Source organism: Panthera leo, chromosome B2 (genome assembly GCF_018350215.1).
Source record: "Panthera leo isolate Ple1 chromosome B2, P.leo_Ple1_pat1.1, whole genome shotgun sequence".
NCBI classification, from domain to species: domain Eukaryota; kingdom Metazoa; phylum Chordata; class Mammalia; order Carnivora; family Felidae; genus Panthera; species Panthera leo.
Genome location: NC_056683.1, coordinates 43984662 through 44009687, shown reverse-complemented (window position 1 = coordinate 44009687; position 25026 = coordinate 43984662). Strand labels below are relative to the sequence as shown.

At 41.8% G+C, this 25026-nt stretch overlaps 1 protein-coding gene across 4 annotated transcripts in view; it reads left to right on the top strand.

Annotated features, from left to right (window-relative positions):
* The window catches only part of RCAN2 (regulator of calcineurin 2), a 273661-nt gene that overhangs the window by 20966 nt on the left and 227669 nt on the right, over window positions 1-25026 (top strand). For 3 of the 4 annotated variants that reach the window (XM_042938963.1, XM_042938964.1, XM_042938966.1), the window contains exon 2: window positions 21978-22204. In XM_042938963.1, coding sequence (XP_042794897.1) covers window positions 21980-22204 — 225 coding nt within the window. In that variant the 5' untranslated portion in view covers window positions 21978-21979. Of the gene's footprint in view, window positions 1-21977; window positions 22205-25026 lie in introns of those variants that run through there. The other variant, XM_042938968.1, reaches the window with a different exon arrangement.

The window sequence follows — 25026 nt, the reverse complement described above, 5'->3', positions numbered from 1 at the left end:
CTCAAGTTAAAAATAGGCCACTGATCTTTACTGTCAAGAAATTAGCCGGGGGGAACATGACTTTTAAGTTACCAGAAGCGTGCTCAAATGAGTACTTTTTTGAAAAATGGCCAAGGGATGCTTCTATGACATCCTGTCCATGCTGGCTCTTGACTTCTGTAGAAATAGTAGGAGGTAACATGTGGCTGTTACAGGGTTTCTCTTTAATAGTCAGAGAGTCCTTAAAAAGGGTCCTCAGTCATGTGCAGAATGACCTCACCTCCAGCCTGATTTCTGGGTGACCGGTTACTAACAAGTGGTTATGGACCTCCCTCTAAGACTTGTGCTAGCTGCTGGGGGTGAAATGTGGGCCCAAACTGTTCGTTCCATGGTCAGATGGGGTGTCTCCCTGTGGGAATGTGGAGTGAAGGAGAGGTAAAACAACTGTTAGATCTAAACTGGGTGGGGATTAGTGATGCCAGGCCAAAGGGGATATGCTAAAGTCAAGAGGAGCACTGCATTCTTAGGCAGGTTTTGATGTTACTTAACCCTGAACAACAAAGATGCTTATAGGGTTTTCTGGGGATTTTTTTTTTAAATTGCTTTAACATCAACTTCAATGAAATAAAGGATTTTCAGATATTTACCTGGACCAAGAAGAAACATTTCCAGAGCTTCTGGACGATTCTTACGCAGAGAAATAGGACAGTCATTTTAATCTGGTATTTGTCAGCAGTTGAACAACACACCTAAATAAATCCTTGGAAATCCCCAACAGGGCCTAAAACAACGCCCTGCTTTACAAAACAAAACAAAACAAAACAAAACAAAACAAAACAAAACAAAACAAAACACACAGTATAGTATTCAAAGAGTAAGACGTGCACCTGGGTGGCTCAGGAGGTTAAACGTCTGACTCTTGATTTTGGCTCAGGTCATGATCTCATGGTTAGTGGATTTGAGTCCTGTGTGGGGCTCCGTGCTGATGGCTTGGAGCCAGTTGGGATTGTCTCTCGCCCTCTCTCTCTGCTCCTCCACTGCTCATGCTATTTCTCTCTCTCTCTCTCTCTCTCTCTTGCTCTTGCTCTCGCTCTCTCTCTCAAATATATAAACAAATAAAAGGAAAACAGTAAGACAGCTCTGCTCACCTAGAGAAAAATAAGGCTTGACTTTGTCCTAAGGATACAGTGGGGCTTCGGCATATTTGCCATATCATTTCTTGAAAGAAAATTCTATACCTTCTACTGCTTGTTTTTCTTTCCCAGCTACTCCTTTATTTATCTTTTGTTCTTCTTTTTTGTAGCTTTCCTTTTTTTTTAATTTTTTTTTTAACGTTTATTTATTTTTGAGACAGAAAGAGACAGAGCATGAATGGGGGAGGGTCAGAGAGAGGGAGACACAGAATCTGAAACAGGCTCCAGGCTCTGAGCTGTCAGCACAGAGCCCGACGTGGGGCTCGAACTCACGGACCTTGAGATCATGACCTGAGCTGAAGTCAGCCGCTTAACCGACTGAGCCACCCAGGTGCCACTGTAGCTTTCCTTTTAAAGGTCATGGCGCCCTTAATCTAGAAATCAAGGTTGTATCTTAGTCTTTAACTTCCCCAGTTTGTATGTAGCATGAATGCCATTGACCATTCTTCCTTTCCTGAAACCCATTCCCTTTGCCTCTGTGAGGTTTCTTCTTTTTTTTTTTTTAATTGTCTTGATTCCCCACCTTTTCAATCTCCACCCATTTCTTGCTTTTCAAATCTACCATCACTTACTTTATTAGTCAGCTCAGGCTGCCAAAACAAAATACCATAGACTGAGTGGCTCAAACAATAGAAGTTTATTTCTCACAGTTTGGAAGGCTGAGAAGTCCAAGATTAAGGTGATGCCTTGTTCTGTTCTTGGTGAGAGCTCTCTTCCTGGCTTGCAGACAGCTGCCTTCTCGCTGTGTCCTTCCATGACCTCTTCTTTGTGCTGTGTGGAGAGCAAGAGAGAGCAAAAGAGAGAAAAATCTTTCTCTTCCTGTTCTTAAAAGATCACCAGTCCTATCAGATTAGGGGCTCATCCTTATGACCTCACTTACCTTTAATTTTCTTCTAGAGGGCCCTTCTATCAATATGGTCCCATATTGGGGACCAGGCATCAATATATGAATGGGGGGGCATGATTCAGTCCATAGCATTCCATCCCTTGCTCCAATATTGATATTCTTCTTACATGCAAAGTACACTCACTCCACCTCCATAACCCCAAAGCCTAAACTTGTTGCAGCATCAACTCTAAAGTCTAAAATGCAAACTCACGTCTGGATCAGATATGGGTGAAACTGGAAGTCAGATCATCCTGAGGCAGAATTCCTCCCCAGCTGTGAACCTGTGAAGCCGGACAAGTTCTGTGTTTCTAAAATACAATGGTAGGACAGGGATAGGTTAAACATTCCCATTGCAAAAGGGAGAAATCAGAAGAAAAAAAGAGATGATGGGTCCCAAACAAGTCTAAAACCTAGCAAGGCAATGATCTTCTTCAGTCTGATGTTCTGCCCTGCAGGTCCATTGGGGTGGTAAAGCCACCCCCATGGCTCTGTGGAGTGGCCCTGTCCCTTTGGCTCCATGGAGTGCCACCCCAAAGCTCTCTAGGAGGGCTGCCCCCCAGCTGGCTCTGTGCAGGGGCCCAGCCCTCTGAAGCCAAGGAGGAAGCAGCCTTGCCCTTGGGCCAAAGGTGGGAGTGGCAACCCTGTGATTTCTGAATCATCTTTGGGGTCTGTCTTCCCTTTTCTAGAAGGATAAAGCCTGTTCATTCCATTCATGATTATTTGTATATTCTCTGTAAAGATGGAAGCTTTCTTTCTAGCTCCCTTCTTTTCTTTCTAGCTGTCACCAGAATTACCTTCAACACCCATATTTCCACCAAGAGGCCGTTCATGGCAGTCACACTTTTTCTAGCACTCACCTTGAAACTCTTCCAGCCTTTACCATCACCCGGTTCCACAGCCACTGTCATATTTTTATGTATTCGTTATAGCAGCACCCCATTCTCAGTACCAAATTTTTTTTTAAATTTTTTTTTAAGGTTTTATTTATTTTTGAGACAGAGAGAGACAGAGCATGAACGGGGGAGGGGCAGAGAGAGAGGAAGACACAGAATCGGAAGCAGGCTCCAGGCTCTGAGCCATCAGCCCAGAGCCCGACGCGGGGCTCGAACTCACGGACCACAAGATCATGACCTGAGCTGAAGTCGGACGCTTAACCGACTGAGCCGCCCAGGCGCCCCAGTACCAAATTTTATATTAGCCTACTTGGACTGCCATAACAAAATACCATGGTCTGAGTAGCTTAAACAAAAGGAATTTATTTCTGAGCATCTTGGAGGCTGAGAAGTCCAAGACCAAGGTGTCGGCCCATTGGTGCCTGGTGAGGACTCTTCCTGACTTGCAGACAGCTGCCTTCTTGTTGTGTTCTTGCATAATCTCTTCTTTGTATGTGCACTGTGTGGGGGCAGGGATGTGTGTGTGTGTGTGTGTGTGTGTGTGTGTGCATGTGTGCGTGTGTGCGTGCGTGCGCACACTCTTCTTCTTCTTACAAAACCAGGAATCCTATCAGGTTAGGGCCCCGCCTTTATGACTTCATTTAAGCTGTATCTCCTAAAGGTCCCATCTCCTGGGGTTTAGGGCTTACTGTATGAATTGGAGAGGAGGGGGCACAATTTAGTCCCTAGCACTGCTTGCACAACCCTACTGATAGCTGCTTAGGGGGACTTCCAACCATATAACCCTCTCACCCTTAGCTGAGTTGCTTGGGAATTTTGTTAAAATGAATTTCTGATGATAACACTCTGCTGCTTCAACAACACTCCCTACCACTGGCTTTTACCAATCAGCTAGAAACACATTTTATGTCTGAAATGTACATGACAAGATGGCCTCACCCCTTCTCTCCCATGCTTCAGTCTAGACTCCTGTAGTTTTCTGAATATTCCCTGAGCTCTCCCTCTTCCATCCATTTGCTCAGGATTTTCCCTCAGCCTGGAGTGTTCTCCATCTCTTCCCACTCTCCTTCTCCTGCCCTTTCTCTAAATGTCTGCTGCCTCCTCACCATCTATTCCCCAGTATGCCTGCTTCTATCGGATTTTCTGATTCCCTGACTCCAGTTGGGTCCCTTCCTCCTTGGAATCCCCGGGGCACTGCCTGTTCCTCTCTTCTTATACTCACCTCATCCTCATCACTCCCTCCATCCTAGGTCTGGGTGTCCCTGTGGAATCACGGTGCCTCTCCTTTACCACTTGCTCGGGAGTGGAACAGAGAGACCCACTCTGAATCATCTAAGAGGCATCACGGTAGTTTGGACACAATAGAGTCTCAATACATAATCTTAAAGGAAGCATGTGCAAGGTCGTATGTAATAGTCAAATGTTGAAATTGTATCTCTGTTTTATAAATTCCTTCTCATTCTTTTCATGAGGAGGTATGGAAAGAGTGCCCGTAAAGATGGAATTACAAAAGAAAATTATTTCCTCCCCATAGATATCTTAAATAAATTTTTCAGACCTGAATGGTTGAACTGGCAGTCTTTCATTATCTCCTATAAAAGTATTTCAGTGATTGATCTGACAATTATTAGGTTAAAAAATATTCCAAGTTAGTTTTAGATAGCAACTACTGAGGCCATACACTGGCTGAGCCTCCGTTTTACTAGCCCTGCTATTGATGTGCAGTGTATTCTCTTGTGATTAATACTCATTGTCTGGTGGTGGTGTGGACGAGTCCAGACCATTAGCATTCTGAGATTTTATTGGTGACTTATAAATGATGGTTTATCATTAAAAAAATAAAGAGAAGAAAAAAATAGCCCAGGCAGCCAGTTAATTCAGTTCACTAGACATTGATTGAGTGCCTGTTGTATGCTGGCTATTGAGATATAAGGCTGTGTGTGTGTGTGTGTGTGTGTGTGTGTGTGTAATATAAGCCTTGCTATTGAGAAGTTTTAGAGTCGGGTCATAATTCATCATCATGGAGAATCAAACTGTACCATAACACATTGCATATAGCAGAAGAAAGCATGGATATGCTCTAGGAGTTTCCAAATTAATGAGAGAACCCATAAATGTATATGTACATTGAAATATGGTTTATAGCAACAGGAAAGCATGAATGCATGTAACAAATCAAATTGTCCTCAAACATGACTCCTAATTTTTCAGAGCTGTGGAGCCTAGGGGAAATCACATTGTCATTTAAGCAAAGAAACATGATCACCTGAAAACTACAGATTTGAAGTTGAAGCTTACACTCTTAGGTGGCGTGGCCCTGATGCTAGTCCTGTGAAAACTTTCCTTCTCTCTGGGCTCTCAAAAGCCACCTGAAGTCGTTCTACTTTGGGTGTAAATCCTCATATCTTACTACTTTAGAGGAGTCTTGATGTTCCTGTACCTTTCTTCTCAGATTGATTGGCTTAACTCATTTGGAAGAATCCTCTGGATCCCTCCTTTCAAGGAGACTAAAGTGCCTTGGACTGGGCACCAAGGTTAAGTTTTGATTTCCCCATTCATTTGAGAAATTCTGGGGTTTCCCAACTAAGTATTAGACCCTATGCTAAACTCGAAGGGATGCTGTGAGGTATAGCCCAGCATTTTCAGACTTCATTGGAAAGAAGGCAATGAAACAGTTACAGAGCAGCAAGATAATGGCTATTATGGAAAAATACAACATGCTGGGGAATTTATCTTGGAGTTAAAAATTTTCAGTGGCCTATTTGTTGCCTGGCTGAGTACTAGGGAGGGAGAAGATGGGTCGTAGAGAGATATGACAAGGATTAAAATAAAACAAGAGCTACAAAAGGACTATCCCTGTACTTAGTTGTGGTTGGGTATCTAAAATATAGCTGCATGTTACAGAATGTTGCTGTTAAAAGGAAGTCCCCATATAGCCACCTTTAGAATTTATTTGTGTGCTTTTGTGTTAGGAGACATCTGCCACCTTTTAAATGTAGGTTTCTGTTGGGTTGTTTGGAATTTGAAATGTATTTTCTCAGAGAAACATCAGAAATTACGACCAGATCCCCCAGGCTGGCAAAAGGCTGTTATATGCCCGATGTACTTGATATAAAATACCAGCTTTTTGGTTTGACGGATCTTAGAAACTGTTTATGTCGCTGCAGGAAAATGTTCAGAACTCCATGTTGGAATACAAGCAAGAGAGCTTTTTCCTCTGTAGCTTTCATGGGGACAGCAAGATTTCCTTTCTCCTGCCCCCTCTCCTTACTATGCAATGTGAGAGGGATTCCACTAGTCCGGGGCCATGGGACTTGGGATTGGTACTCTAGTAGAGGCAGGGACCGGTATGTGATGAGAAGTGTGTATGCATGTTGTTGATTGTTGAAGAAGGTTCTCAGCACTATTTTAAGCGCTTTACCTGTGTCATCTCATCAGATCCTTACAACACGCCCAGGAGATGCTACCATTGTTATTCCCGTAAGATACTGGTATATTCCATCCTTGCTTTCTTGGTCTGTTCTCCAAAGAGCAGCCAGATAGATTCTTTTAAAATGTAAGTCAATTCACGAACTCCTTTATTCAAAATCGTGCCGTGGCTTCCCATCTCAGAGTAGAAAGCCAAGTCCTCTCCAAGGGCTGAGGGGTCCTGTTACATATCCTGTCCTCCTTCTTTCCCTCTGGACTCATTTCCTACCATCCTCCCTTCCGCACCATACTGCAGCCACAGAAGCCTGCCAGCTGTTCCCCAGACACACCAAGATCCTCCCGCTATGGGCCTTTGCCGGACAGGTCCTTCTTCCAGATATCAACACGGCTCACCCACTTGCTTCTTTCTCAGAGACATATTCCAGACATCACTATAGAAAATATATGAGGGGGAACCTGGGTGGCTCAGTCAGTTAAGCGTCCGACTCTTGATTTTAGTTCAGGTCATGATCTTACGGTTCGTGAGATTGAGCCCCGAGTGGGGCTCAATGCTGACAGCATGGAGCCTGCTTGGGATTCTGTCTCACCCTCTCTCTCTGCCCCTCCCCTGCTCACGTGTGAGCTCTCTCTCTCTCTGTGTCTCTCTAAAATAAAAATAAATCAACATCTTAAAATAATAATAAAATATATGAAATAACAAGCGACCTCTATCAATCACACTACACAGATTTTAATAGACTGGCAGAATGCTCTGAAGGTTTTTCCGTGCCTGATGGTATGGAGGGCGACAACACCCGGGAGGGCAGGGAACAAAGACTGAGCTGTGCATGTTGCAGACGGACTTCCCTCTCCTGCGTCTATGCCAAGGGCAAACCATGTTCATGTTGTCAGTACCCTTCCCACCCCACCCCCCATATTAGGAACCTTCCATGTCCTTTTCAAATACCCATATACTGAGTATATTTTTAGAGTTTTGTGTTTAGTATATGAGGTAATTGTACATTAACAGTGAAATGACTCTCCAAGTTCTGTTGGGAAGAAGGGCAGAACCGGTTTTAAGAAATGTAAAAAATGGAGGAGTTGAGAAAGTAAGGGAACTGTGGAGAGAAGGAAAATGGAGTATTGTCTGGGTTGGTGGAACCAATGGTTTTGAGCCTCTGCCCTGTGACAAACGCTATCACCCAAAAGCCAGAACCGTCAGGTAACGATAAAAAGAAACAAACAGCAACGGTTTCTCACAAAGCCATGCAGGCCTAAAATAATGTCTCTCATCTTTCCTACTCCCCCTGTGCTGAGTTCGGCTTCAGGAACCCAGTGGTGAACATTGCTCTTTGGCATCTGAATACAAAGCTTCAGTCTTGTTGACTTCTCTCCAGTTGGATGTGTGGGATGATGCTGGGATTGGCTAGGAGAGCAGGAAGTTGAAGAGGCCCTAGTGTTCTCCCTTGATGTAAAGAGGTTCCAGCGCCCTGTTGGAACATTCGGTGGGCTCCTCGGGCTGTTCTGTGTGTACTTGTCAGGAGTCCTCAGGTACAGTGGTGAAGCTGCCTTTTGATCATCATGGCGTCTGCCATGACGATTTCTGCTCGTTAAAGGTACAAGTGTTTCCATCTGCTCTTTTGGACAAGTAGAGGGATGGCTTACATCCTCCTCCCACTTCATTTCTCTTTTGTGCTTTCAAGCTTTATTTAAATTCCAGTTAGCTGCAGCTTCATTTCAAGCATGGCCTTTGGCCTAAGGCCGTGTAGAGGCCCAGTAATGTAGAGCGAAGGTGGCCACCAGCTCTTAAAAGGTATGTAAGTGATTAAATCCTCTTGGCCGCTCCTACTCGTGTCTTCCACGGACTCAGTCTGTCTCCCTAAACCTTCTGCAGGTCTTCCCTGGAAACCTTACTGCCAACACAGGTTCTGTCCTCTATCCTCCATGGGCCTGGCCCCTGATCAGTTGCTGGCAGAGTGAGAGATGAGGCAGACTGGCCCCTGAGAATAACTGGTCCCAACTGCAGCAGGCCAGAAGGGACTTTAATAAAGGTTTGGTTGGTTTGGTTTTTTTTCTAAGTTAGAATCTGGGTCAGCTCTGTCTTATTAAACAACACATGGCACCAGAAGTGGGGGACTAATTTGGGATCATCCTGGATTTGACTATCTGACGATGTGGAGGACCCTGCCCAGCCTGTGTTGGCTTCTTAGTTGAAGCCCTTGGTTGAACAGGCTGAGGGCAGGCAGCTCAGTCTAGAATAAAGAGAAGATACGCTCTTCGTGGGCAATGCAGAAGTCCAATCAGCCTTTGCTCCTTGTAAGAACCTAATAGATACTGCACTTGTAAGCTTGAAAGAGGGAGATGGAGAAAGAACGAACATCTTCAACCAAAAGAAATATAAAAAAGGGAAGGATTCTACATGTGACCTGAAGCTGTCAGGGCTGTGATTTACCTTCAGATCAAGAGTGATTTGGTGAATGTGCCAGCAACGAATGATATGGACGAGAGGGTGGGAACACACAACCTGGATTTAACACAGCAGGAGACTGAAAATCTGAGACTCAGGAAGTCACTCCGTTGAGAAAGTGGTAATCAAAGGGGAACAAAGCTCTGGGACATCCATTAGGAGAGAGAGAGAGAGAGAGGGAGAGAGAGGGAGACAGCATGAACAAGACAGAATATCAAGAGCTCTGGGTGGAGGCTGGGGTGTTATATTCCATTTGTCTTGCCAGCACGGCAGGTCAGGAGCCACGCTGAGTGCCAGCCATTACAGGAAGAGCAAGAATGCTCAACATATGGGAGGAGATGTAGAAACATCAATAAATGGGTTCCCTTTGCCAAATGTTGTAAATAACAACGCATGTGCAGACAGGCAAGCTGAAAGGAGGCGCTGGACAGGCCTCCCGGGGTGGAGGATGCTTGGCTATTGCTAGGGGGCCTATCGTGGGGTGAGAACTTCCCTGTGAAGTACCCTGGAGCCTGGTTGAGCATGGAGGGCATTTTTATCTAAGTTGGAGAATGGTGTTGAAAAGGGAAGAGAATGGCAAGTAACACTGTTAAGTCTGAAGCAGGGAACATGTATTAGCAAGCTACATACATAGGCCGAGAGCCTCCAGGAAAATCCTTATCCTTGCTCTTCAAGTTGTCTCAAACCCTGGGCCTAACCCTAAATATGCCTTTCTTGGAAAGTAAGCAGTCATCTGAGAGGAGGTAAGTAGTGAAAAGTGCAGCCAACCATACGATTAACATGTGCAGGCCCCCCCCCCCCCCCCCCCCCAGGTTGCTCAGTCATGTTAAGCATCTGACTCCTGATTTCTGCTCAGGTCATGATGTCGTGATTTGTGAAATTGAGCCCCAAATCGGGTTCTGTGCTGACAGCATGGAGCCTGCTTGAGATTCTCTCTTTCCCCCTCTCTCTCTATGCCCCTCCCCTACTCGCTCTTTCTCTAAAAGAAGAAGAAGAGGAAGAAGAAGAAGAAGGAGAAAGAAGAAGAAGAAGAAGAAGAAGAAGAAGAAGAAGAAGAAGAAGAAAACACAAGTGCAAACCAGTGGTCGTAGCAAATGCTAGCATTTCTTGAGGGCTTATAGCTGCTGCCTTTGGCCTAAATTCTTTTTTTTTTTTTAATTTTTTTTTTAACGTTTTATTTATTTTTGAGACAGAGAGAGACAGAGCATGAACGGGGGAGGAGCAGAGAGAGAGGGAGACACAGAATCGGAAGCGGGCTCCAGGCTCTGAGCCATCAGCCCAGAGCCCGACGTGGGGCTCAAACTCACGGACCGCGAGATCGTGACCTGAGCTGAAGTCGGACGCTTAACCGACTGAGCCACCCAGGTGCCCCTGGCCTAAATTCTAAACCAGGATGATCTCACTTGAACATCTCAATAGTCCTCCCCCCATCCCCCACAAAAGAGAGACAAACCAAGAAACAGATTCTTAACTCTAGCACACAAACTGATGATTACCCGAGGAGGAGGTGGGTGGGAGGATGAGGGAAATAGGGGATGGAGATTATAGAGTACACTTTTCATAATGAAAAAAAAAAAAAAGAAGAAGAAAAGAAAATGGAAAAAAAAAAAAAAGAAACTCTCAATAGTCCTGATTTATAGCTCTGGAAACTGAGGCTTAGTGAAGGAAACTAATTCGCCTAAAATCACCAAGTCAAATGGCTGTGGAAGGAGGGTTCAGACCAAGACCCCAGGGCCCAGCTACCACCTCCAGTCTGTCTTCTCTCCATGGACAGTCAGCAGTGGGTAGAGAGCCGGGATTTGAATCTGGGTCTGACTTCTGAGTTCTTACATTTCTCAGCATAGAAGCCCAACTCCTCTTAAAGACCTGAAAAATAGAATACCCACCAAAAATGTGGGTATTTTGGTGTGGGGGAAGGTTGAATTTAATCCATACAATAATCCTATGAGGTTGGTACCTGTGGTCCCCATACTGCATACGTTGCTCAGAGATGTTCAGTAACATGCCCTAAGTCACACAGTTAGAAAGTAGCAGACCAGCCCCAAAGGCCACACTTTGCTTTCCTCTACAACCTGTGCTTTTCTGCATAAAAAGACTGATGACTCCAGGGGCACCTGGGTGGCTCAGTGGGTTAAGTGGCTGACTTGGGCTCAGGTCATGGTCTCACAGTTTGTGAGTTCGAGCCCCGCATCAGGCTCTGTACTGTCAGTTCAGAGCCTGCAGCTTGCTTTGGATTCTGTGTCTCCCTCTCTCCCTGCCCCTCCCTCACTCTCCTCTGTCTCTCTCTGTCTCTCAAAAAATGAATAAACGTTAAAAAAATAAAATATATAAAAACAAAAAGACTGATGACTCCAGGAAAGAGAAGAAGTGTCATGTGAAAGATAGTTCCGGAATTGCTCTGTTGAGGACTAAGATGGCCAGTACTAAAAATTGTGTAATCGTGAACACACACAATGTGTCCTAGTCATTGGTCGAAATGCGTTATTTGTGTTAGCTATTAAATCTCCCAAACAGCATTCTAACGTATACCCTCCTGTTCCCTACTGTTAAAGAAGAAAAATTCAACTAAGTAAACTTGAAAATCTCATGGGCTTTATTAAGCGATCCGTGAATTGAGCAGCACCCCATCTGGCTAGTAGAGGGGAGCTCCAAAGAGTTGCACAAAATGGAAGGTTTTTATGGGAAGGAGGGTGGGACAAGAAAGTTATTAGCAACAGGAAAGCTCCCTATACTCTCCCACCTTCCCCCCCCCCCCCCCCCCCCAGCAGCCTTCCTGTCTGGCTTTTCTTTCTTACTAGAAGGTCAGAATAACTCCAACCCTTCTTGGCTGGATTTTCTCAGAGGGGAGGTGCCCCATCTCTCACTCTCTGCTCTAGATCCTTTTCACTCTGTTTCTCCTCCGTGCTCAGAAAGCAGAAGGTGAAAGATGACAGGATAAATCTGACTTTAGCTACCATAGCAACCTTCACCTGCTTTGCTGCTCACTTTTGAAGTGTTATCCTCCTGTGAAAAGTTCTTTTGCATATAATTGCTAGGCTCATCCAGAGGCTTGGGGCTTTCTTTGAGTTTCCTCTGACAGCAAAATGAAAAGAAGGGCTTCTGCCTCCACACCAGGCTCCAAAATACATAGTCCACAGTGGTGCAGACATTGCCTTCTGCCATTCTCGGGGGCTTCTTTGTGATTGCCCCTTCCTTTTGTATCCAGTTTAAGACTTTCCAGATCAGGGGCATCTGGGTGGCTCAGTCAGTTAAACATCCGACTTGGGCTCAGGTCATGATCTCATGGTTTGTGAGTTAGAGCCCTACATTGGGCTCCATGCTGACAGTGCAGAGCCTGCTTAGGATTCTCTCTCTCTCTCCTGTTCTCTCTCTGTCTTTCTCTCTCTCCTTCTCTAATAAATAAACGTAAAACTTTTTAAAATTAAAAAAAAATTCTTAAACCAAGTTCTTTTGAAGTTAACCTATGAAACATTTAGACTACCACCGAATTATAAAGACTATATTTGATTTCTTCACTTGATCCCACAAACCTCTCTCCCCACCCTTTTCCACTGTGTGCTGTGCCCCCAGTGGCTGAGCCGTATACTCAGTATCACAGCTCCCTTACCCTCTGGTCTGCAACTGGGTTTGGCCAATGGAAGGTGCCAGTGGCTCACAGGCAGAGAGCAAGATGGAGACATTTATCCCTCTGGTTCACTCTTTGTGGTGCCACTGTGGATTGGCTATACCTCTCAACCAAAGGTCTACTCTTTGAATTGAGTAGACCTTGGGTGTCCCCATTCTGAAAACCCCTCCCCTCTTCTTACCACTTCAGGTCTAGGGATAGTGTGAGTCCAGATTTTGTACTGTGTGTTGTGGTTTCCATATACCCTGCCCACACATCTGTAAACAGCTGCTTTATTAAACTCTTTTCAAATTGTCCAATTTGAGCATGCCATCTGTTTCCTACTGGGACCTTGACTAATGCAATGACCAAAGCTCTTGTCTTTTGAGTGATGTGTTCTAATATTGCTTGTTTTGTTTAATAAATGTATGGTTTATTATAGGTCATTCTTTATAGAAATAGATTTTCCTGTCTTTTTAAAAAATGTTTACATATTTTGAGAGAGAGAGCACGAGCAGAAGTGGGGGAGGGGCTGAGAGAGAGGGAGACAAACCATCCCAAGCAAGCTCTGCATTGTCAGCACAGAGCCTGACACAGGGCTCAATCTCATAATTCTGTGAGATCATGACCTGAGCCGAAACCCAGAGTTGGCTGCTTAACCGACGGAGCCACCTAGGTGCCCCAATTTTCCTGTCTTTAAGAACAACCTCCTCAACCCTCTAACCTTTTATAAAAGATGGTGTTTTCTCTACTTGACTCTTCTTTTGCAAACAAGCCATTTGAAACGCATTTTCTTGATGATGTCAGTTAGGGTTGTGGGAGTGGAATACAAATGCCTATCTGACTCTGAGCAAATTTGAGGTTCTTCTTTCCCTCTTTATTTTCTCCACTGGAAGAATATTCAGGATTCACAAATCTTGCTGGGAGATCATGGCTGTTAAAAGCCTGCAGAAGCACGCACATTATTCTGATCAAGTTAGTTAGTCCCATCACTCCTATGGAATCCAGTACAAAAGGAGATGATGGAAACAACTCCACCGCCACCCCCTGCCCGCCGCCAGTTCATCAAAATTCATAAGAAGGTGCTTCCTTAGGGAACCGAATTAATTGAATTACGTTCTTGTGGGAGCTTAAGGTGGAACAGTGGCTCCAGAAGGAATCCTGAAGGGAGTCATGACCAAGGAATGTGGCTAACTTCCTTTGAAAACCATGAGTGGAAAAACTGCATGTTCCTGATTCTTTCAAGACTGACCCCAATTGGTGTCAAGAATAGCATGAGGTTCACACAACTCAGCAGGTGTGAAAATTCTGCAGCTGAATTAAATAGGTTCCATTATATTTCAGAAAGAGCTCTAATGGGTTTCAGTGGAGCACAGCCTAAGAATATCATGTTTCTCCTTTGTATGTCAGGATGGCTGAAACGGTTTGTTGTTACTAATATACTTCAATCTCTCTTTAAGATGGACAAAAATGAGCAAAAGGCCTGGTTTATCCCTAAGAGGATCTAGATATTAAAATACCAAAAGGACATCAAAAACACCTTACCCCTTAGGCCAGACCAAAAGTGATAGCTGAGGGTATTATTTAATTTAAAATAGTTCTTGTTATTCACATAAAAGTTTTCTTCTAATAAGCTTATTTTGTCTCAGCTATCATTAAAGAATCAATTTTAGAGCCAAAGGGATTTTAAATGCTGTAAAAATTAAAGTTTTCTAGTCTTTAAAAATTTGAACTGGATTCATTTAACCTTATGTTCAACTTAAAATAATAACTATAGACATTTCTTCTGTATTACTTATTAATTCAACATTGCATTTTTAGTTATTCTCCTTAGCAGTCAAGTTGGCATTGTCATTTTTAAGTTCCTCCAAACTAACAAACCTCCCATAATCCATTTAATTGTTTATCAATCAAAATTGAACTTTAAGTCAAAGTGAATTATTCCTTAATCATTTCCATTTATCCTGTTTACTTATTTATCCTCCTCAGCTGGCCATAAGATAGGATCAGGCTTTTTTTTTTTTTCCTGTTTATTGCTCTTATTGCAAAAAGTTTTAGATTCCTGTTCTTCATTTAAAAAGCAGACAAGTTAAATCTTTAACATTCTTTTGTCTAAGGAGAAATAAACCCAAACTTAAGTTGCTTTATTTAAGTGTTGGCTTATTTTTCTTCCTTAATGAATCATTATTTACTATTTTAAAAAATCTCACTTTCTAGTTTGAGTAACCTGGAAAATGAAAACTTTAGGTGGATATGAGTATCACATTAAAGGTTTCAACACTGGAGAAAGCTTTTGGGAAAGGTTATAAATTTCCCTTTCTTGAGTATCTTTAAACCCAAAGATAAACAGTTACCTCTTTTGCAGATTTTCTTTTTCTTTTTCTTTTTATAAAGTTTTATAAAGTTTATTAATTAATTTTGAGAGAGAAAGAGTGAGTGAGAAAGAGAGTGCATGCGTAGGGAGAGACGGAGAGAGAGGGAGAGAGAATCCCAAGTAGCATATGGAGCTCGACAAGAGGCTCAATCCCATGAACCATGAAATCATCATGACCTGAGCTGAAGTCAAGAGTTGGGTGCTTAACCAACTGAGTCACCCAGGCTCCCCTCTTCTTTTTTAAAGTTTACTTATTTACTTTGAGAGAGAAAGAGAGAGAGAGAGAAGAGCGTGGAGGAAGGGCAGAGAGAAAGGGAGAGAGGGAATCCCAAGCATACTCCTCCCTGTCAATGCAGACCCCAACACAGGGCTTGATCCCACGAACAATGAGATCATGACCTGAGCTGAAATCAAGGATGCTCAACCAACTGAGCCACGTTGGCACCCCTCAGATTTTCTGCTAATCATGGAAAGATAAAAATCTCAAGGTAAGAAGAGACCTTAATGGAAATGCCAGCCAGCCAGTCCACTGGTCCTTGGATTCCCTCTGTGACATCCTGCCTGATATTTGTCACCTGCTCTATGGAGCTTACTCACTGGCTGTCACTGATACAAGTTTCCTACTAAGACATGAGGCAGGACATTTCTGTTTTAATGTGAATTGTTGACAGATCCATGGTACCTTTTATTAAATTGAATTCTTTTTCCCTGGTTTGACTTCTTAGTATCACACACAAAAATTCTATTTCCTCTTTTGAAAATTGAAGGCAACTATGATTCCACTCAAGACTCCTTTCGTGTGCTTTCGTAGGCTATGTTTTCCCATGCTCCTGTTTTTTAGATGATGTGATTTTTGGCCCCTTGATGAGACTGAATCATCTCCTTAGAAAGACGTCTAGTTTTTCTGTAGTGAGTGGTACTCAGAATTGGCCATGATGTTCTCTCCATGTTGAGGGGACTCAAGATGAGAATATCACCACCCTAACCCTTCCAAAGTGCTATTAGCCTTTCTTGTAGGACATACCTCAAACTATTGATGGGATGAATTTACTTGATAATGAAGCTAGTATGAAAATGAGTGTTTCCATGGTGGTTTACAATCTTTTTTTTTTTTTTTTAACCCTCTCGGCTGTTCTCATGGATTATTTAGAATTATCCCCTCCTTCTATATCCAGACTTATATAAGACTTTCTAGACCAGAAATCCTATGAACAAATGCATGACTCCCCATTTGCATGAGATATATCCCATTCCCAGAAAGGTAGATTTTTTTTTTTTTTAGAATTCTGAATTTAGGGATCTGAATCTCCTGCGTATTGATAACACTGTGACAATAATGATATCCAACAGAATCAGATGACTCCTTGAGGTCCCTTCTCCTGAGTTTAATTGTGCCCAATAAATGTTTGCCAGGAATGAAAAGTAGGGAGTTTGGGAAAGATTAATTCCTTGTACAGAAGCCTAGCAATGTGTACATTATTCTTGTTTATTGGGGGAGAGAGAATTTGTTCACTTATTTGTGCAACAAACATTCATTCAGTTGCTAATTCTTTGATACTGAAAGGGCATCTTTAAGTTTCAGTGTTCATAGGAGGAACTATACCCTCTTTATTTCAGGTCTTTTAATGTTTAATTAATAAGTGCTGTAGGGTTTTCAGAGGATCTTGGATGAAATCATTTCCATGTTATAGCAAAGTAATGAAAGAGTTGAAAATCGTCCTGTCTTTGGGCTTCCTCCTTCATTAAAACGAGTCAAATTCAAGCATTTATGTTCTCATTGCTACCAACTTGGTAAGACTATATATAACCATTAGCGCATTGTTAGTGGTGTTTGGGAGGGACAGGATTTTTTGGGTTTTTATTTTGTTTTGTTTTTATCTTAACTGGTCTTTTTTGCTTTACAATCCTCTTTCCCTCCTCCTGGAGTCTCCAACCACACTTGTAGCAAATAATGGAGCACCACCTCTCTTCATCTCTCAGTTTAATACTATGGACTTAACAGACACGTGAAAACATGCTCAATGTCACTCCTCATCAGGGAAATACAAATCAAAGCCACACTGAGATACCACCTCACACTGGTCAGAGTGGCTAAAATGAACAACTCAGGAAACTACAGATGCTGGCGAGGATGTGGAGAAACGGGAACCCTGCAAACTGGTGCAGCCGCTCTGGAAAACGGTGTGGAGGTTCCTCAAAAAATTAAAATAGAGCTACCCTATGACCCAGCAATAGCACTGCTAGGAATTTATCCAAAGCGTACAGGAGTGCTGATGCATAGGGGCACTTGTACCCCAATGTTTAGAGCAGCACTTTCAACAATAGCCAAATTATGGAAAGAGCCTAAATGTCCATCAACTGATGAATGGATAAAGAAATTGTGGTTTATATATGCAATGGAATACTACTTGGCAATGAGAAAGAATGGAATCCTGCCATTTGCAGCAATATGGATGGAACTGGAAGGTATTATGCTGAATGAAATAAGTCAGTCAGAGGAGGACAGATATCATACGTTTTCACTCATATGTGGATCTTGAGAAACTTGACAGAAGACCATGGGGGAAGGGGAGGGGGAAATAAGTTACAAACAGAGAGGGAGGGAGGCAAACCATAAGAGACTCTTAAATACAGAGAAAAAACTGAGGGTGGATGGGTGGTGGGGGGGGTGGAGGAGAAGGGAAAATGGATGATGGGCATTGAGGAGGAACTTGTGGGATGAGCACTGTGTGTTGTAGGTAAGCTAATTTGACAATAAATTATATTCATAAATTTTTTTTTTTTTAAATACTATGGGCTTAACACTCCTGGACATTCCTGTGTCCACATACTTAGCAGTAGTAGATGGCAACCGGCTCCTTAGTGCCAGATTCCTTTGCTATTGCCTTGCTCTCGATGAGCCTACAAGAGTAATGAATCGCTTTACTTCACATATTATTTTGGAAGCTTCAAAAGACATTCATATGCTTTATCTCATTTGATGTTCACGGGAGACCACAGGGTAGACAAAGTCACATTGTTTCTCCATTTTGCTGAGGTAAAAACCACAGTCCAGAAGGGATGTGATGTACGGAAGGAATGGAACCCAAGTGTCCTCCTGGGGCCCCTCCTAGCGTTTCATAAAGATGTCCTTTCTCTGCATGTAAGGAAGTGTTGAGGTTCTTCCAGGGGACCCTTTATATTTTAATAGTGGATAGTGGTTTTCCTTTACCAGATGCACATGATGATGGAAATTTATGCTTCCTAAATGTCAAACAACAGAAGAATGGTTAAATAAATTATGACAGATCTGTACACTGGGATACTATGTGTCTATTAAAATTAGTGTTTTCAAAGAATATGTAATGGTACAGGGAACTGCTCTTGATTATATCAATGTTTCAAGAAAGAAGCGGGATATGAAACAGCAGGATCCCAATTTTGTTTAGAAATTATACATGTGAAAAAAAAAAAAAACACTGCAGTTAACTAGACCAAAATGTTAGTACAATTTTCTCTGGATAGTAGGATTATGGTTTGCTTTTATTTTCCTTTTAAAATACTTTCTGAATTTTTCAGTTTTTTCTTGAGTGAACTTGTGTAATTAAAAAATGTAAGTGTGATTTTAATTAGACCCTGCAGATTTTCCATTTTAGCTAGAAGAATCATTTGAGTGGTTCTTGCCATCTTTCATTTATACAATTGCATTTTATAAGTCAAACCTTAACACTGGAGTGAGCAGGTTGTCCTCCTTATTAGTGGATGGATTTGAAGCAAATGCTATATTATTAGTGTATGTATTTTAAGTTGGCCACTTTAACTCATTTGCTTGTCTGTTATTTTTTGAACGTGACTCCTCCTTACAGGATTCATTAATTCAGTCGAACATCATTTTGAGGGCTTTCTCTATGACCCAGTCTAAAGACTCACTGGTGAAGACGGGCCAGTCTCTCCTGTCAAAAACACCTGCTCTGGTTTGAGATACAGACTGGTAAAGCAGTAGGCATGGTGCAGGATGATCGGGAGAGAAGACTGTGTGCTGTGTGCTTAGGATGTGCAGAGGAAGGATGCCATATGCATGGGTCATGGGGGCGTGGGGGGCTTGGGGGGGGGTGGTTGGGAAACCCTCCCAGAAGAGCTGCCTTCAGCTCAAGAGGCAGCTCATCATTTGGATGACCAACCACAGGTTTAGAAATAAGGATGACACATGTAAATCTCCTTATGCTATGCAGGTAACTGTTGCCTCAAACTTGTTTTACAAGCAGTTCAGAGTCTTGAGATTAATTTAAAAAGAGAAAGGCTCTAGGGCCTTTACATTTCTGTATTGGGGAGTTCTTTGGGTCTTCAGAGCTTCCCTTTCTTCGTGTTTATTTGGGCTTACTAAAGGTTAGTGGTGATGCCGAATAGTCCTGCTCTGAGATTATCATAATGATGTGTTTCTAGAGTGTTTTATATTACTTATCCTTTTATGTAGTGGTTAGTACTGATTTTGAACACTTCCTCCACTCCCCTTTCATTTCCTCCTCCCCTTCCTCCTCTGCAGAGGGAGGGAAACAGAGAGATGTGCTTGTTCTCATTTTGTAAAGACAAACTGAGTCGTCGAATGATCGATTGACTTCTCCAAATTATGAGTTGAGTCAGTAATGGAACTGGCACGAGAAATCAGGGTGCCTTTGTTCAGAGCTCTGACTTCTAAAATATTTCTCCATATAAGTAGAATACGTTGTTTGCCAAAAATGCATTCACCTTTTAAATCTTTACTGAAAGTAATGAGCTTAAAATAAAGTCTCTTGAAGATAATCGTATTGTTACAGCTTAGAACAGAAGTTAAGGCTATTTGAGTAGATTAAAATGAGCCCTGAGTAAGGCTTAATATTTGGTCTATTTAATTAATTTGTTCAGCAATGGATTTTTATTTCTTTCGGAAAAAGAGTAATTGAAACATTCTCTGAAAATGTTTAGGGACATTTGGGGATTACTTTTGATTAATTTAAAATTTTTAAATAAGAGGGACAGGATTAAAAATAAAATCAGTATTGACACATAATAGCTATACTTCATGCTACTGGATGACTATAACTTCATTATTAAAAGGTTTTCCTATAATTCATTGATGAAAATAATACTGTTTTAATGCTCTTACTAATTATTCTTACTATTAAAATAATTAGTACTCTAATAATAATAAATGATGGTTATTATGCATATTATAGTAACATTTGAAGCAATAGTATAAATGAATATGAAGGAAAAAATACATATAAGTATTTTGTTGAAATTTTTGTAATTACAAATATTCATATATTTTGGATTAATTATAGAATAAAACAAAGCATAAGAGATATACAATATTTTTATTTAAAACAAGTACTTTGTAGGGCACCTGGGTGGTTCAGTCGGTTGAACACTGACTTTGGCTCATGTCATGATCTCATAGTCCGTGAGTTCGAGCCCCACATAAGGCTCTGTGCTGACAGCTCAGAGCCTGGAGCCTGCTTCGGATTCTGTGTCTCCTTCTTTCTCTGCCCCGCCCCTGCTTGAGTTATGTCTCTGTCTCTCAAAAGTAAATAAACATTAAAAAAGTAAATAAAAATAAAAAATAAAATAAGTACTTTGTCAATTTAAATATAGAAAATGGATTCATTGGAGCTTTAACTTTAAAATACAGGAGTTGTTCTATTTTATTTTATATAGACGAGGATTTTTACTTACCACGATTACAATGATCTGCTTTTAGAGTTCCTAACTCACAATTTTAAAGTTTTGGCTCTTGTCCCAACCAGGCCCTAGGTTTTATATATAACACATTATTTATATTACCATCGAATGATGCTTATCAGGATCCCACTTGGCCTTTGTTTCTAGGAAAAATAAAAACAGAAAAACATAACCTCATCACCTGAGTGATATAATCAGAGTTCGAGAGAGACATATGCAGAAACCCATCCGTACTTGTTTGGGGACCAGAATTTGTGTCTAACAAACCTCATGAGGGCAGAGTGATGTTCTTTGGTGCCCACCCATCTGACCTGTACTCTGAGGCCCTTTAGTGATGGGACTGGGAAAATGGCACTTCCAGAAGATGGCCCAGCAGCCACACTATAGGTGTCAGTCAGTCTTACATGCATCCCACGGACAAATTATTTCACCTTTGGGGCTTCTAATCATTGAGCATGATAGGCATGAAAATAGATACAAAAGAAAAATGTAGACACTACCTATCCTTGGGGCATATGGGGAGACGGACAAAATCTTCTACAATGTGTCAGTATCAGAAAATGATAAAACTCTCCAACCATTTGCAGTGGGATAAAAATCTGAACATTGGAGTGAGGAAGTAATAGAATGATTGAACACAGCTAGGTAAAAGGAATACGAGAAAGCTTTGTGATGGGGACTATGAGGAAAGGAAATCTATATCTATATCTATATCTATATCTATATCTATATCTATATCTATCTAACCATTAGATCTATTATTAGATCTATCTATTATAGATCTATCTATTAACCAAGAGAGTACTTATTTTCGAAATCCAAGGTTCACAAATAGAGTAATCATCCCAGGCAGAAGGTAGGTGTGTGTGTGTGTGTGTGTGTGTGTGTGTGTGTGTCCGTGTGTGTCCTCATTGTGGATAAAATATTAACTGTTAGAGTTACCCTAAACAAGATTCGGGTGGTGATGAAGTAGGTTGTACTTCCTTAAATACAGACTTGCACTAATCTTGATCTGCTTCATTTCTATGATATAGGAAAGTGAGCTCTGGTGCCAAACTCCCTGGGTTTGAATTCTAGTCCTGCCATTTCATCACTGACATAGTAAAAGCTACTCACTTGCTTTGTTCCTCAGTTTCCCTGTCTATAAAACAAGGATCACGTTGATGCCAATCTCATAGACTGTTGTGGAGATGGAATAGGTTAGTTGATGCATGTCGATCATTTAGAACAGTTCCTAGAACTCAATAAAGGACAGTCATTAGTAGTAGCAGCAGTGGTTTTATATAATTCATTGTCTAACTTATGAAAGCACTCTCCTGAGTCCATTTGATTCTCATAAGGAAGCAAAGGCTCAGAGAGTTTACATAATGTTCCCGGGTCCCACGTCTAGGAAACACTGGGCAGCTCGGCCTTACGATCAAGTTTTAAGGAATCGATGCCTGTTCTAACACATGTCCGTCTTTGTGTCCTCAGGAATGAGGGGAGAATCTTACTTCATTGGAATGAGGAGCCTCGGGCAGCAGGGGCATACCCCGGAAGATGGAGAACTTTTCTTGCTCTGCTGCATAGACAGGGACTGGGCTGTAACTCGGTGTTTCGCAGAGGAAGCCTTTCAAGCAATCACTGACTTCAACGACCTCCCCAACTCACTGTTTGCGTGCAATGTTCACCAGTCAGTGTTCGAAGGAGAAGAAAGCAAGGTAATAAGCCTTTTCTGCTCCTGAATCCTGGGAAGATGTGGCATTGTCTCTGTCTTGTGGCTCATTTGTGATTGCGGTTTGGAAATTGTGGAAAATGTGTAGTTGGCTCTCTTCTGGGCATGCACAGCAGTAGAAAAGCCTACTCTGTGACCAACTAACTGTGACAAGGTTGTACATGTTGAATCACATCTCATCCTCGGAGACCCATATGCCTGCCTAACAGAGCAAGTGGTGTTAGGAGTAGCGATTGCAGGAGATACCCCTTTAGGAAGCAGATGTTGTTACAAGGAAAAGTTTTATTTTCCTATTCTATTCCCTATTCCTATTTCCTATTCCTATTTCCCTATTCTGCCAAAACCATGATTTGCCTTTCTCAAAATGGCACAAGCTCTTTTTCACTCCTGCCCCTCCTGCAGTGGGATGAATGTTCCCAAAATAGCTGTGACCTGAGTCCTGCAGCCGTTATTGGGAAGGTAAGCTGGCTGGTCCTCTGTGTCTTGCTTTGCTCAGTGATACCACACAGGGTGGAAATGTTATGTGGGTGGTGAGAATCTGAAGCGAAAGTGGTTGATTTGAAATGATTGGGGAATGAGGTTGTCTGTGTACAAGTATCTTCCAGAAAATGAAGCTTCCCATTTTAAGACACAAGCTTGATTCAATGTAAGTGTTCTTGGAAATCAGAGTTAAATATTCTGCTTGGAGATCTTTTCAAAGTTCATTCTAGATTTCTCTGACCTTTTAAGTAGGGTGTCTGAATAGATCAAACCTTCCCTGTGGATGTGGATTTCTAATTGTAATTATTATACTATGTTGTAAAACATGGGCAACAATTTTGGGGGGAAGGGACCCTTTTTCCTAAACTAAAGTTTATGCCTCTGTGTGAGACGTAAGAGTAGGATTTATTGATTGCCATTTTACAAATTTGGGCTGTTTTGCCAATTGCTAAACTCCAGTCTCCTTTGCCTGAAAACAATTACTGGAAATCTTTTTTTTTCTGGATTTTATTGGTTTTGTAAGCAATTCTGATAGCCTGGACGACTAGGAATTGTTTCAAGCCATTTAAAGATAGTTTTATATTGATATTATTTTGGCGTTGAACATTGAAATGTTAGGCTAAAAATAGCTTGAAATCCAAGGACTTAGATGCGATCCCCTATTTAAAGCAAGAAAATGGCACATAGTCTCTTTGAAAGAAATTGGGAGTTTTGCTCTTGGATTATAATCAGTTTATAACACAGATTGTAATTTACTCAGAGCCAGTAATTTCTCCCCCCCCCCCCCATCGGAAACCTACCTGACATTAACTATGAAACAAGATTCTGTGTTTTCTCATTCTATCATCTATTTGTCTAAATTAATCAACAACTGGATGGATTTTCCTTAGAGGCCAAATGAGGACTTTGATTCTTTCCTGATTAAATATTTCTTGGTAGATTGAAACAGTCAGACCTAGGGAGGAGCTTATCTTATTTTGGAGTGTGCTTAAGCATGATTGATCTGCTGAACCAGGATTGGTTATATAGAAAGACAGAAGCGTGGGGAGAGTTCATGGGAATTTTCCCACATCTATGCTGATGTTCTAATCTGAGAATGAATCACAGATTACAAAATATTTTCATTTAATTTGTATACAAAGTTGGTATATTGCAGTTTGATCATAAGTATTCAGTTTTAAAATGACCTTGATAAAATATTGAATTGAAATCAACCAGATGTAGTTCAGTGGAACCAAATTATCAAATTATTTAGACCGTATTTTAATAGCCGACGAGGTGAATTTTGTAATTGGCCGAAGTCTACGTAATTAGGCTTATTAAATCAGATGGAAAGTTTTCTACCTTGGTGCGATTTTATAGCCCCCATTTGAAGAAGAGAGTCGATAGGATATCAAATTATCTGATCTAGATTCAGTTTTAACTACATACACATGGTTAAGGATGACAAAGCAAGATGATCAGATGCCAATGAGGTAACAATAGCAAGGAGCCATGATCACGGGACACTAGAAAAAAATGTGTTTGGGAACCTTGGGGCCCCCCATCTTCATTGCCACCTCTTTCTCTTTAACTTCCAGACCTTTATAGTCTTCCCTTTACCTCCATTGTTTCCCACTATCTTAATAAAACTCATTTATTTTGTATGCCACTCTCTCAGGAAATTCTTTCCACAACGTGCAAAGTTCATGAATCTAAGTCACAAAGTCTGATGATCATTCTCTCTCCCAAAGGGTGGATACTTTGGGCACTGTGCAAAGTTGGTGAAGAGATATTTTTAGGTAGAGGGAAAAGAACCACGAAGCATTTCTAGCACTCCTATATTTGCCTGTGGACAAGGCTAGCCATGGTGATGTTCTAAAATACTTGGCCTTGGGGGGCACCTGGGTGGCTCAGTCGGTTAAGCGTCCGACTTCGGCTCAGGTCATGATCTCGCGGTTCGTGAGTTCAAGCCCCGCGTCAGGCTCTGTGCTGATGGCTCAGAGCCTGGAGCCTGTTTCAGATTCTGTGTCTCCCTCTCTCTCTGACCCTCCCCCGTTCATGCTCTCTCTCTGTCTCGAAAATAAATAAACGTTAAAAAAAAATTTTAAATACTTGGCCTTGGAAGATGCCTTCAGTAGCCTGGAGTTCTATCAGGGAGATAAGACATTGGAAATGGAGCTTAGTATTCATTTCAGAGATGCCGGTGGGTTGTTGGCAATATATGGAACTTGTTTTGGCAGAGCCCTTTCTTTCTTGGCACAGTCTACTTTCCAGTTCATTGTTTCTTGATATTGACGGACTACAGTTTAGATTGTTTCTTGCAGTTATTATAATGCATACATTTTA